The sequence below is a fragment of the Pollachius pollachius genome, assembly GCF_949987615.1.
Source record: "Pollachius pollachius genome assembly, chromosome: 18".
Lineage (NCBI taxonomy): Eukaryota > Metazoa > Chordata > Actinopteri > Gadiformes > Gadidae > Pollachius > Pollachius pollachius.
The window spans coordinates 7,077,533-7,091,309 of record NC_136951.1 but is presented as its reverse complement, the minus strand read 5'-3'; the positions used below and the strand labels follow the sequence as shown (position 1 = coordinate 7,091,309).

General features: G+C 44.4%; 1 protein-coding gene across 1 annotated transcript in view; it reads left to right on the top strand.

The window, feature by feature from the left end:
• The window catches only part of whrna (whirlin a), a gene marked incomplete at its 3' end in the record, with an annotated part of 115,930 nt that overhangs the window by 63,983 nt on the left and 38,170 nt on the right, over positions 1-13,777 (top strand). Inside the window, exon 3 of the mRNA XM_079755593.1 lies at positions 439-564. Within this exon, the coding sequence (XP_079611719.1) occupies positions 439-564 (126 nt within the window). The remainder of the gene's footprint in view (positions 1-438; positions 565-13,777) is intronic.

Below are 13,777 nucleotides of genomic sequence, written 5' to 3'. Positions count from 1 at the left end.
TAGAACCGCCCACAAAGCTACTTGCGCTTGGCGCTTCTCACTTGCCTCTCAGACCGTTAAATTAGGGCCCAGTGTCTGTCTCTCTTCATGCTAAACCCATATCTCTCTATCCCTCTGGTTCTTACTCTGTGTCTCTCTCTCTTTACACTAACCCCATGACTCTCCCTCTGGGTCTAATTCTCTCTCTCTTTCTCTTCATGCTAACCCTATGTTTCTCCCCCTCTTGTTCTAACCCTGTGCCTCTCTCTCTCCATGCTGACCCTGTGTCTCTCTATCCCTCTGGTTCTTACTCTGTGTCTCTCTCTCTTCACACTAACCCATGACTCTCCCTCTGGATCTCACTCTATCTCTCTCTTCATGCTATCCCCATGTCTCTCTACCTCTGGTTTTTACCCTGTGCCTCTCTCTCTCCATGCTGACCCTGTGTCTCTCTCCCAGGTGAACCTGGTGCTGGATGACGGGCGGTCTCTGGGCCTGATGATCCGGGGCGGGGCAGAGTACGCTCTTGGGATCTACATCACCGGGGTGGACCAGGGCTCTGCTGCAGAGTGCGGAGGACTCAAGGTAGACATCTTTACACCGACACCTACAACTATCATCCACACCTTGAGAAGGATTCAGCAACCTACACCTCTACGTAACGACATTGAACTACTAGGGGTGTAACGGTACACAAAAGTTGCGGTTCGGTACGTACCTCGGTTTTTAAGTCACGGTACGGTACGGGACGGTACGGTTCATAGTTAAGGGGAAAATTTTTAAAACTGCTTGTTTGTCAACAACGGTGAATGGCCGTAGATCAGCAGCAATGAAAACACCAATAAACTTGGTTATGGCATTTGCATTTCTGAATTCCCAGACAGGGGTTGTTGAAATAGTGTCGTGAACTGGGTTTGCACAGCTCGTTTTTTTTCCCACAGCAACAGGGATAGTAACACCTGGATGGTGCCTTTTAAAATGTACGTGCTAGGGATGTGCATTTCTGGAAAAAATACTATTCGATATTCGCTGAGAAGTTTTCGAAAAATATTCGAAAATCGCTCAATCAAGAACCCCCCACGCACGCACGCACCTCGGATAAACTCACACACAATGACACAGGGAGAGGCTTTTTTTGATTTGTATGAAATCAATCTGTTTATTTCCATAACTGCGCCATCAACATTCAACATCAAAATTATTTCAACGTTGGCTTAGGCAGATAGACCTACATGCGCCGAAAACGGATCACTATTTATTTAATTAAATATTTAATTATTATTTATTTTACTGAACACAGCCTGCATGACGGTGAACTAGACACGTCAAAAATATAACTTCACACGGTGTGTCTTTTTACAATTTATTTGTTACCAGCATTCGTAGTGTTGATCAGCAGAGAAATAGTCTGCCAAAGACGTTGACGTCGCTTAGCAACCGAGGACGCTATTCACCACCGGAAGTTGTGAAGGCCCATGCAAGTCAATGGAGCGCTCAGCAGCATTGAGAAGAGCCGTGTAATAATCACATTAATTATTCGATATTCTACGTGACTCCAACTATTCGACTATTCGACGTACTGCGGTACACCTCTGTAACCGCTCCGAAGTGCCTGTACCATGACGGTTCGGTACAAATACGTGTACCGTTACACCCCTATGAACTACACATTTATACAACCACACTTACTTTATTGTCACACCTCTAAGTAACTACATTGACCAATACCTTTATACAATCACATTTACTGTATAATCACACCACCAACTAATGAAATCTTTACATAGTAGCTAAATAAAAATACCTATAACTTATCATAACAACACCTCCCTCTGGGCGCATTCCAATAGTCATTCCATGGCGACTCCGCTTCCTTTTAGTGCTAAACCTCCAGATGTTTTCCTCGATTAAGTCGACTGCCTTTGAAACCACTGTACCCAAACGTGCAGTCAGCCAGAGTAGCAGCCTACAGCAGCCGCCAGAGTGGCCCCAGACCGAGGATACATCAGAAGCAATAATAATAAATGTCCCGTTTTGCCTTACAAGAGCAGTGCATACACTGTTAGTACTGTGTCGATAACGGCTCTGGGTGTCAAACAGGTCCCCCTTTGGCAGTGTTGATGCCGTGCTCTGCCAGTGGAGCTACACAGGGCCGTTGCAGTCTTGTGTCTTAAGTCACACTGGCAGGAGTGTTGGAGAGGGAGGAGTGTGTGTCTGAGAGGAGAAGGCTGAAGGACACACAGCCATCATCAGCTCCTTACTACTCAATTGTGATCCCAGCCATTCAGTCGGTTATCTGTTAGGGGCACGAGGTTTTCACACGCTAGGTCACAGGAGGAGGATGAGTCGATGGTCGGTGTGTACGTGTGTGTGTGTGTGTGTGTGTGATCGCGTTTCATTGTCCCCAAATAACCGAAAATAACCAAACTAGGAAGTAATTAATCTGGTTCCTTACATCTCCCACAATGCATTGCCAGCTGCTGCACCTGTCTCATCTGCTCTCCGTATTATTTGGAGCATCTGCGCTACTGTCTTATCGGCAAATAAACAAAAAGATAAGTTGAATTTTAAATTGCATTACCTGGATGATGTAGTGGCCAGGGTCAGCTACCGGCCAAAAGTAAATAATAATAATTAATTATATAGAGCTCTTCAATGGCCCAAAGACGCTTACAGTGAAGAGGGGGACCTAACTCACCACCACCAGTGTGTAGCACCTACTTGGGTGATGCACGGCAGCCAATCTGCGCCAGAACGCTCACCACACACCAGCTTGAGGTGGAGATTTTGGGAATTAATGAGTCAGCCAATTGTACTGGAGGATTATTAGGGGGGCCAGATTGAATTAGCCTGGTTGCGCCAGGACACCGGGGAAACCCCTACTCTTTGCGATAAGTGCCCTGGGATCTTTTATGACCTCAGTGAGTCAGGACCTCGATTTTACGTCTCCTCCAACGGACGGCACCTTCCACAGCACAGTGTCCCCGTCACTGCATTGGGGCATCGGGATTGATGAGGGAAGGGGCCAGAGAGACGAGTGCCACCTATTGGCCACCACCCGACACCACTTACAGCACCTGGTATTCCCAGGCGGTCTCCCATCCAAGTACTAACCAGGCCCGACCCTGCTTAGCTTCCGAGATCAGACGAGATCGGGCGTATTCAGTGTGGTATGGTCGTCAAGTAGATTGGATAGAGAGCCAAAGTCTAGTGGAAAATTCTTTGCATCTACACATTTTATGTAGTTCACTTTTCAAACATTTGCTATGTGCCAAAATGAGGAATTATGAATTGTTAAATGAGTTTCTGTTTGCCCTTCGGTCATCATGTATAATGGCCAATACTTCTGCTATGAAGTGCGACGTGCTCTGATAATTTAGATAATTTGTGAATATGTGAGCAAAGGGGTAGAGAGAGGAGGTGAGTGGTGGGGGGGCGGGGGTGTTCATCTCCTGGTGACACATTTATCGGATTCAAATGAAAACTTTAAAAAGATTAGCAGGGCTTTGATCCACGGAAAACATTCACAAGCTGAAGTCGGCAAGAAATCCCTTTAACTCAAACATCTGATTTAATCACAGATACTAATTCAATATTTAAAATCAAAGAGAGCTAAGTGCTTGTCATATTCTTCGCCTTTGTAGTGAACAGCGGCGATGCCGTGCTTATGTCGCAGCGTAGCCAGAATCCGACGGCGTCGTGCTCATTATAGGGTCCTCACATGAGTGCGTCTGGCCACTCAAAGACCTGCTATTCAGAGGAGAGTACTTACACATGACAATGTGCATGCCCCTTTGCGGCGATGCCCAGCACGTGTCCTCTAGCACGCCTTTCATGTTGTCCACTCAGGTATTCACATCCCATAGTGGCTTGCTGCAGGGGCACCTGGTCTATAGTTAGCTACGTTAGCCATAGCCTAGCTTAGCTTTACCTATGTTGGAGTATGACCAACTGTGATTAGCTGTTGATTATAATTGAGCTAGTTAAGGTTAATAGCTAACTATTATTAGCTGTAATCTAGCTTAGCTCCAAGATGAATGTTCATTTTGTCCTAAAAATCCCTTCATTCATAATGACTGATACCACTAATACTACCATTACTAGGCCCACTAGTACCCGTAATGATAATGTGGCCAATAAAACATAGTGAATCTTCATCATCATCACAATCATAATCATAATCACCATATTAATAACCATAAAGCCCAGTCCCGGATCCGTAGTGCAACCTGTGTGTGTAACTTTGTCAGGGACGCAGTGTGCATCCTAAACAGTCCGACATCCCCAGGGCTCCGGTATGTTGGCTGGAGCCGAATGCCAAGCTAAGGACATGTTTGAGTGGCAGCACTCAGAGGGTAAATATGAACCCCCCTTCGCTGTCCATTATTACCTCCTCTCACTCCAGGTCCTGTGACTCCGCCTTGAGCCAACTGTCTATATTAAACAAAAACAAAAAACTGCTGTTTATCCAGCCGGCATGGACACACCCCATGTGTATCCAGGCGTTTATGACTCATATTCAATACAATACCCTGCCTTATGCATATACGTGTTTTCATGTGAAGGTCCTCACTATTCTGTCTGTTGAGGCTCTTGGGTTCCATTAATTGTTGGGTGTTGGACTACGGTGAGACGATCATTATAAAAACAATAAACAGGCCACAATAATCATGGCTGTACCTGTATATCTTAAAAAATAGTAAACATACTCACTCTTCCGGTTGCTAACGCACTTCCTCTTGCCTACAGTCTTGTAGGGTCCTCTTTTTGTTTTACCATCTTTGTTGGTCGGCAGTGAGAAGGGAATCTTTCGTGACCTTCTACACCTGTGTGTGTGTGTGTGTGTGTATGTGTGTGTTTAGTTTTGGCATATCATGTATAAAGTGTGTGTGTGTTTGTAGAGAGTCTTGGCAGCATTGCTACAGCCCTCGCTGACGCTCTGTCAGCCCATAAAACGTGTCTCTCTCAGGGTAGCAAAAGGTCAGGCCTGCCAAACACTACCCTTTTCAACTGCCTGGTTTGTTTCAATTTAATTAGCGGGTCTGAGATAAAGGTCTGAGGGGAGGGAAAGGTATTCCTGGTGGTGAAGTACGCGCGGTGACGCACTAAAACAGGTAAAGTAACTGGAGAAACTAGCTTGAGGAGCTGCTCGCTTAGCACCAGCAGCTAATTGCTATAAAGGTAAACTAGCTTGAGGAGCTGCTCGCTTAGCGCCAGCAGCTAATTCCTATAAAGGTAAAGTAGCCTGATAAGCTGCTAGCTTAACCCCAGCAGCTAATTAAAGTAAAGGTAAAGTAGCTTGAGGAGCTTCGAGCTAGCGGCTCTTTGAGTTAAAGGTAAAGCACCAGGAGGAGATGCTATCGTAGCGCTACCAGTTTATTGAGGTTAAGGTCAAGCAGCGGGAGGAGATTCTAGCGTCTCATTTCAGCGAGAGAGGGTGAGAAAGAAAATCACTGTATAATTTGAATTGCTTCCTTGCTGGCGTAGTTAAGGTGATGAACTGTGTAAGTAAGTGGCTTGCCTCTTGGCTGCCACATATTGCAGCAAACAATAATATTGATATTTTGGTATGCTAGTAGTCCACCCATATTAACTTACCGTTCTCATACTTGTTGTTATGTGTTATTACTCACTCACTGCCTTACCACTGGGAACAGGATAGACAAGGGGCCTTTCGACTCACCACTACTGAGGGTTTCTGGGTTCGAACCCCAATGTGCACAGACTCTCTGTAGATTACCTAAAGCAAGAGGCCCCCAAACCAAACCCGCTCCTCAATGACCTGTATCTACAACTATTTGTATAAAGGAATCATTTTAATACCTGAATAGTAAACTGCAAACACACTGTAGAGGTCTCTCGTTATGATTAATCAGCACTTCATTATTTCCTATTGTTTTCTAATTCTCAAGGTAGATCTATGGAGAGTGAGAGGTCAAACACAGCAGACGTTTTCAGTGCCTTGTTTATCAGCTGCCGCCTCCTTTTTGAGGCTTAGCTTCGGCACAGAAACCGTCGCTGTCCATGGTGCTGGAATATGTAAACGACTTAGGGAACACGAGTAGCCACACACAAAAAGCACAGAATCCTCTTTTAAGTCTTTTTTTTTCTTTCCTGAGTGTGTGCGTGTGTGTTTGTGTGTGTGTGTGTGTGTGTGTGTGTGTGTGTGTGTGTGTGTGTGTGAGACAGTCTGTGCGTGCGTGCGTGTGTCTGCGTGCACGCGTAAGTCTTGTGCATGAGTGTGTCCCTCTGTGTCTTTTGTGTGTGTGTGTGTGTGTGTGTGTGTGTGTGTGTGTGTGTGTGAGTGAGAGAGAATCTCTGAACTACTAGAGGGCTGGGGAAAATAATATTTTCTTTTTTTCTCTTTCTGAATCGTGTGAAAGAAAGACAATTCTCTTTCTGAATCATGTGAATTATGAATCAGAGGAGATCTAGCTGAAGGCATTATATTCTCAATGATCTATCTTTCATCCTAACTATTAGAAACCTCAACGTTCTTCATTCTCCTTTCACTTTTCTGCATTAAGTGCATAGTGGCGAATCGAATTAAAATGCAAGTATCTGCTTTACATTTAATGATGGAAGTGAAAGTGATTCACATCTGTCCCCAATATTATTCTCTGTTCGTCAATCATTGTGTTTGTCATATTTCATCCAAACCTGAGTGCATTAGGTACTGTTAAAAGCTCCAATATAATACATATTATAACCAAATTAAAGTTAAGAGCTTAATGAAAATTAGCATTAAACTATAAAATGGCTAATAAGTGGGATTTATCTTTCAGCTAATCATAATTATGAAATTCATAGTTAAGGTTAGCAGTTAAATATAACTTTGCGCCATGTTATATAATTACGACATGATCTATGCTGCAGTATAAACTATACAGCATAGATTCTTTACTAATTAACGTGGCCAGTAATCAATAGCTATGAACTAGGCCTCCCCTACCAGTGAGCCACTAAGGGATACCCAAGTAGACAACATGAAATGCATCCTTCAGGAGCCGTGCACCACTGCACAGGGGCGTGCACGTGAGCGTTCGGAGCGCACTTCTCTTGCCGTATGGAGAAGGAGGAGGAGAAGGAGCGGAGAGCGAAGAAGAATATGATGTATCTCTCATGAATCCAGATGAAGTGGACCTATGTTTCCTCCACCACTGCAGTGTGATAGCACAGTGTTTGGGAACAGAAACAGGAAAGGGAAGGAGCTTTGTATGGAAGCCTTTGTTTTTAAGAAAGTCGTATTGTTGCATAAATGGAGATGCCTGCATGTGGGTACACCAATTGGCGTTTGTGTTTGTGTGTGGTTGTGTGTGTTTATCTGTGTGTTTGTTTGTGCGTGTGGTCACGACTCTGGAATTTGTAAACAGGAGCACGTGTGTGTGTGTGGGTTGGTTTAACTGGGTTTAACTGACAACAGGCATATGCCTGTGTGTCTGTGTGTGTGTGTGTGCGTGTGTCTGTGTGTGTGTGTGCGTTTGTGTGTGTGTGTGTGTGTGTGTGTGTGTGTGTGTGTTTGTTATTGATCAAAGTGTAGTGTGTTGACAAGCAGCTGGACTCATTAGTCACCTGGGACAGTTCAAGAGGAAATAATAACTCCCCGCAAAAAACACCACGATAGAGCCTGATTAACACCGCCCTCTCTCCTTCCCTTCCTCTCTCTTCATCCCACTCTGCCTGTCTGTCAATCTCTCTTCTCATTGCGTATCTGTCAATCTATTTTTTTTTCTCTCACCCACTTCACCTCTCTGTCGTTCTGTGTATCTCTCTGTCTATGCCACTTTGTCCATGTCTCTCGCTCTTGCTGTCTGTCTGTCTTGCGCTTTATTTCTCTCTCCACCTATCTATCTCTGTCTCTCTCTTGCTCTTTGTTACTATTTCTATCCATCTCTCTCTCTCCCTCCCTCCCTCACCAATCCTCCTCATACACAACAAAAGCGCACACTGACACACGCAAGCACTAACTTAAATACACACTTTGTGGCTCTAAGTGCCCTGGATGCGATCCAGGTTCGGTTGCATCAAGGGGCAATTTTGGCATTGGTTTCATGCTCGGCATTACTGCCTCTGATTGTGTTTCTGCTGCAAACGCACAAGCACACACACTGAAGCATCTCCTAGTAATTACCCTGTTGACACACACAACAGTCGACCCAGCGCCACTGCCACCACGCTGTGTCGTACCAACGGCCAAGGGGTCAACACAAAACATGATTGTTTTTGTTTGTTCGGTATTTATTCGGTTATTTATGCATCCGAATTGCCCATTGTAACATGAAACATTACCCCGGAAGGAACTGTTTTACTGGGCGATAACGCTTTGACAGTTGCCTTCATAGATGCTAACGGTACTGCTAATGTTTTGATGAAAGCTGACAAATGTCTGACATTCCGACGTTGTGTATTTTCTCGAGACCTCGTTCAACGTAACCGGATTTAATACATTTGCCATTTGCCGTTTGACATTTTAATACAGTTCAGTAGGATCGATGATTCAGCATTTGTACGATTTATTAGTTGTGTCAACATCAACTGGATCTACATCAACGGTTGGGACCTATACGCAGTTTTGATGATATAAAAAATATATTTTTATATATTTTGAAACAACAAGGGACAATAACTGTACTTATGGTTGTTATTTGTTTTCTACCCTCTGAAACGAAAGAAAACAACTTGAGAAGGAAAAACATCGCCCACATTGGAAGCGGTTGAGTAACTCGAGGTCAGAGTTCAAGAAGTTGCTGTAGGACTTAAGGCAGCAGTGGGGTTCTTAGCGAGCAATATGACCACTCTGACAGGCTTTTTCCTCCTCCTCCTCCTCCTCCTCCTCCTCCACTGTCCCTCTGCGACCCAGTCGGCTGTGTTCTCAGGTGGATATCTCCTCACTAGAGATCACAGGCTCTCGGATGACTGTTAGCTCCTGCTGAAGACCTTGGACGGTCTCCTCTCGGTGTCAGACTGTCAGTGTGTGAAATGTGAAAAGTTCTAAAATGTGTAAGAGAAGAGGACTTGTGATTACCGTTGTGTTCGTTCCTAAATGTCTCGCTGTGGCAGGTTCTGGAATGATCCATGCCTTGATGGTTACACAACACCCAATCATACCATCCAATTGGCTGGTCTTGTCTGTGGCTTTGTGTCTGGCTCTCTGATTGGTTGGTCTTGTCTGTGGCTTTGTGCCTGTCTCTCTGATTGCCTGGTCTTGTCTGTGGCTTTGTGCCTGTCTTTTTGATTGGCTGCATTGTTCCTTCAAATAGGGAGAAAGTATTGTATATTCATACTGCGCTGTACTGCATTGGCATAATTTGCTTTCAACACCTGCCCTGCCACTAAGCACACAACTGTTTTCAAAGTATATTGCGTATTATGCATAATGATTTGTAGTTGTAAAAACTGATTTATGCATCCGGGACTTGAACCTAAACCCAAGAGATTCTGCTGACTTCGCCACTATGCTAATGCTAATGCTAAGGAAACGTTTATCAGAACATCTTTAGTCATGGCAGTTTAATCATTGTATATACATCACCTAAAGTACTTTAATGCCTCACAGTTACGCCAGAGAAAAGTATCTATGATGAATATCTATGTATTTTTAATTAATAAAGAAATATCAAGTAGATCAGGACTTTAACAAATCCCTCCCACTACTGGTAGCCACGGTGTTGAGCTTTGTCCTTTGCGACATCACCATGCAGTTCATTTAGAAAGTGCTGTTCTCTCTCGTGGAGTGTGATGAAAGAGGAACACGTCGGAGCATCAGGAGTATCTGGGAGAGGATGGAGTGAAGGAGGAGGGCAGAGAGAGGAGGACGGCAAGGACGGATAGGAAGGAGGCCAGAGGAAATGAAAAAGAGGGGACGAGAGAGAAGAGGCTGGGAGGACAGGAGATGGAGAGGGGGGATCCAAGGAGAGGAAGCCAGGAGTAGGAGGGGAGAAGAATGGAGAGGATGAAGGAGTGGTGGAAGGAAGAGGAGGAGAGGAGAGGGGAGAAAACAATTGGATTGCCTGAACGAGGGACTATAAAACAAAAATAAAAAGGAGGCGTTAAGAAGTGATTGAACAAGAATTGAGGAGAAGGTGGATGATAGTAGTCAAGTGTAATAAGAAAGAAGAGAGAAAGAGAAATATAAAAGGAGGAAAGAAAGAGAAATAGAGGAAGATCAGAAGAGAGGGATAGAAGGAGGGAGAGTAGAGGGGGTAAAGGAGTCAGACGTTGACGGATGAGTGGAAAAAATCGAGGAAGAGCAAATAGGAAAATAAAAGAGACAAGAGATGAAGGGGAGGAGGAGGAGAATGATGAAAAGGAAAGTTGAAGACTGGAGGGAGAGGAGGATCTGGAGGAGACGCTCTGGAAATAGAGCATGTTCGATGGGATGAGCAGGGACGTGTGCGTGTGTGTGTGTGTCTGTGTAGGTGTTTGTGTGTGTGTACTTGTGTGTGTGTGCACGTGTGTGTGCGTGCACTTGTGTGTGTGTGTTTGTGTGTTTGAGTGAGAGTGTGTGTGTGTTATGGATGCTATTAATTATAAAGTACTGACAGGGTATTCACTGGCAGTACATAGTGAGGAAGAGGAGCAGGATGAGGAATAAGAAGAGAAGGGGGGCTTGATTACAGATTAACCACTTCCATCGTATCTTCAATATGTTGACTGTTGAGTTTTCATTAACTTTATGTATTATGTTTTTTCATAGTTTTTTTGCACAACAATCTACTAATGGAAATACAGGAATTTCCCCTTTCTATTGTTTTCTTGTTTTTTTTGTTTGGCTTTGGCAATCTCAAAAGCCTTATTGGGCATTATAGGAGAAAGACCATTGTTAACACAGTGTTTCTCATTGACCACATCTCAATTAAAACAATCTGAAGCCAAACAAAGAACCAGCTCAGCGGTGGGATCAGCAAATAGTAAATAAAACAAAGTCCCAGAGCCCCCCTGTTGACATTGGTAGCTTGGTCTATTCCTTAAACTTAATGCAGTTCAAGCAGTTCCCCCCCCCTCATCCTTTGTGCCAAGGGACAGAGAATCAGAATACACACACAAACAACAAATGCTTTACCCTGCCTGATGTTTAGGAAAGCATGTGTTCAGTGATGCATGAGAATTCATCTGTCATCACAATTTAAACTCCCCTCTTCTTTGTAAACGGTCGAGTTGAACTAGATGGTAGGCATGCAAGTTGTTTGTGTTAATAGAGGCGGTTGGAGGAAGAATGGGGGACGTCATCTCCCCCCCCCCTCAAGGGGGTCCGAACCATGAATAGAAGGGAGACAAGGCAGGGATTAAAACAAGGTTTCTCTTCTGATTCTGCTTTTGCTCCGATTAATGCAGCTCTGATGTATTCTCTCTCTGCAGCATTCAAGGTAAAAAATATGTTTTTAATGAGATACGCATTTAGGTGTTATTTTCTTCATTCGCTGCATCTTATTCCTGAAGAGTTTGTACAGTTAATGGCAGAAGTTTCCGGTGACTGTGGTTTGATGTGTGGAAAAATAAAGCATGTCAAAATAAAGTATAAATAGTGTATTGTTAACATAACCGTTCCCTAGACAGGATTTTGTGTGAAAATATTTTAACAATTTATTATTTAATAATAATAATAAATTAAATTTATATAGCGCTTTTCTCACACTCAAAGCGCTTTACATAGGAGCACAACAATAAACAAACCAAAGGAAATGTAAAGTTGATGGGGCTTGGGTTGGTGGGTGATCTAGGGGTAGGCGGAGGAGAAGAGATGGGTCTTGAGGTGGGACTGGAAGATGGTGAGGGACTCGGAGTCACGGATATGTTGGGGGAGGGTGTTCCAGAGCCTGGGAGCTGCCCTGGAGAAGGCTCTGTCGCTAAGGCTGCAGAGTTTTGATGTGTGGGTGGAGAGGAGACCGGCTGAGGAGGATCTGAGGGCCCGGGGAGGTTGATAGAGGGAGAGAAGGTCAGAGAGATATGGGGGGGGCAAATGGTGGAGGGCTTTGTAGGTAAGGACAAGGAGTTTGTAGTGGATCCAGTGTGAGATGGGGAGCCAGTGGAGTTTTTTGAGGACTGGGGTGATGTGGTGCCACGATTTAGTGTGAGTAAGTAGACGGGCTGCTGCGTTCTGGACCAGTTGGAGGATGGTGTGGTTTACGGTATCGAAGGCTGCACTCAGGTCAAGGAGGATTAGGAAGTTGAGGGAACCAGTGTCGGCAGAGGTGAGGAGGTCATTGAGGACTTTGAGGAGAGCGGTTTCTGTGCTCTGGAGGGGGCGGAAAGCCACATTGGAGGGGTTCGAAGAGGTTATTGGCTTGGAGATGGGATTGGAGTTGTGTGGTGACGATGCGTTCAAGGGTACAAAATCCACGAAAGACTTGCCACTTGATACTCGCCCGAACTCTGTGTGGGGTCAATAACCCACAGACCTGGTTGGAGGAGCTAGCCCCCCCAACCACCCTGTCTCCCAGCATTATGTTGGTCTTACATCACTGGTTCAGCAGGGTTCTCCTCAAACATAAGCAACTATTATTGGTGTGCTAAATTAACATTAAAGCCACACACAGGCTCGCTGCTGCGTTGCCATAGCGACGATGCGTACAGAGTTCACCTAACTGTCAGCTAACAAGAGGAAATCTGGAAGACGTGCGGTTTAATATTCATCTGTGTTTGTGTGTGTGTGTTTGTGTTCTCGGTGTGTGTGTGTGTGTGTGTGTGTGTGTGTGTGTGTGTGGGTGTGTTTTTCTGCATGCATCTACATGGGTTATGTTTATGGGTGTGTTGTGTGTGCGTGTGTGTGTGTTTCGCGTCCGTCTCTGCGTGTTTGTGTACACACATCCATACCGAGTAATGAATTGGCTTGGCTATTTGACCGGCGTTATTCATATGCTGCCCCCTTTCACTGCCTTTGCTGATGCTCATAACATTCAGCCTGTCATCCAGAGCTCCTGATTATATCGTAGTAGTGCGGGTGCTCCTGTTTTCCATCATCCAGTTTGAAGTCAGGGAGAAGCTATTGGGTATCGGGCCTCATTCATAACAGGCTCATGTTCTTGGGCTGGGAGAACACTCTCTGAAAACACTGGGATTTCGGGAGCATTGGCTAGCTGGACACAACATAAACCAAAATACGGCAGTGGACATCTTGGTGCAGCTTTTTGTTTTGGGGCTGGTGCTGAACTCTAAATCTAAAGTCTAAGCGCTTGTCAAAGCAGCTTTACAAGGCCAGCGGCGCCTGTGTCATATTTCTTAAGGGATAGTGTGATCATTGATCCTGGCAGCAGAGGTTCATATAGACGGGGAGCCTGGGAGAGGTTACTCCTGGAGATTTGCGGTAACTTGATGTGTTTCCAATACAAAGCTGTCTTATTGTTGCTTTTGATATCAGCTTTTTGTCATGTAAAAACCCTCCCTGCAGTGTCAGGCAATTCTCAACAAACTGATGGTTGTTGGTTCAATATGGCAGTTGGGGTTAGATTCTATCATTCTGTGTTATTGTATTCATTTCTTTCAGTGGCGTATTATTCTTTTTATCATGGGTTCCGTACATCACAAAGACAGAATAACAGTATAAATAAACGACGAATGATGTTGAAAGAGACTGAAAGAGTTTTCTCCTAGAGAGAACGGAGTTGAGATCCATTTGTCTATCTGTATCTCATACATATATATATATATATATATATATATATATATATCTTATACATGATTATGGATGAAACCTCTGTCATCTTCTGAGGGCAAATGTTTGGCTGAGGGTTAAACCAACCAGCTCAAACATTTAATGGACCACATATTCAATTCTTACCTTGCTTTCTGCCTATTAATT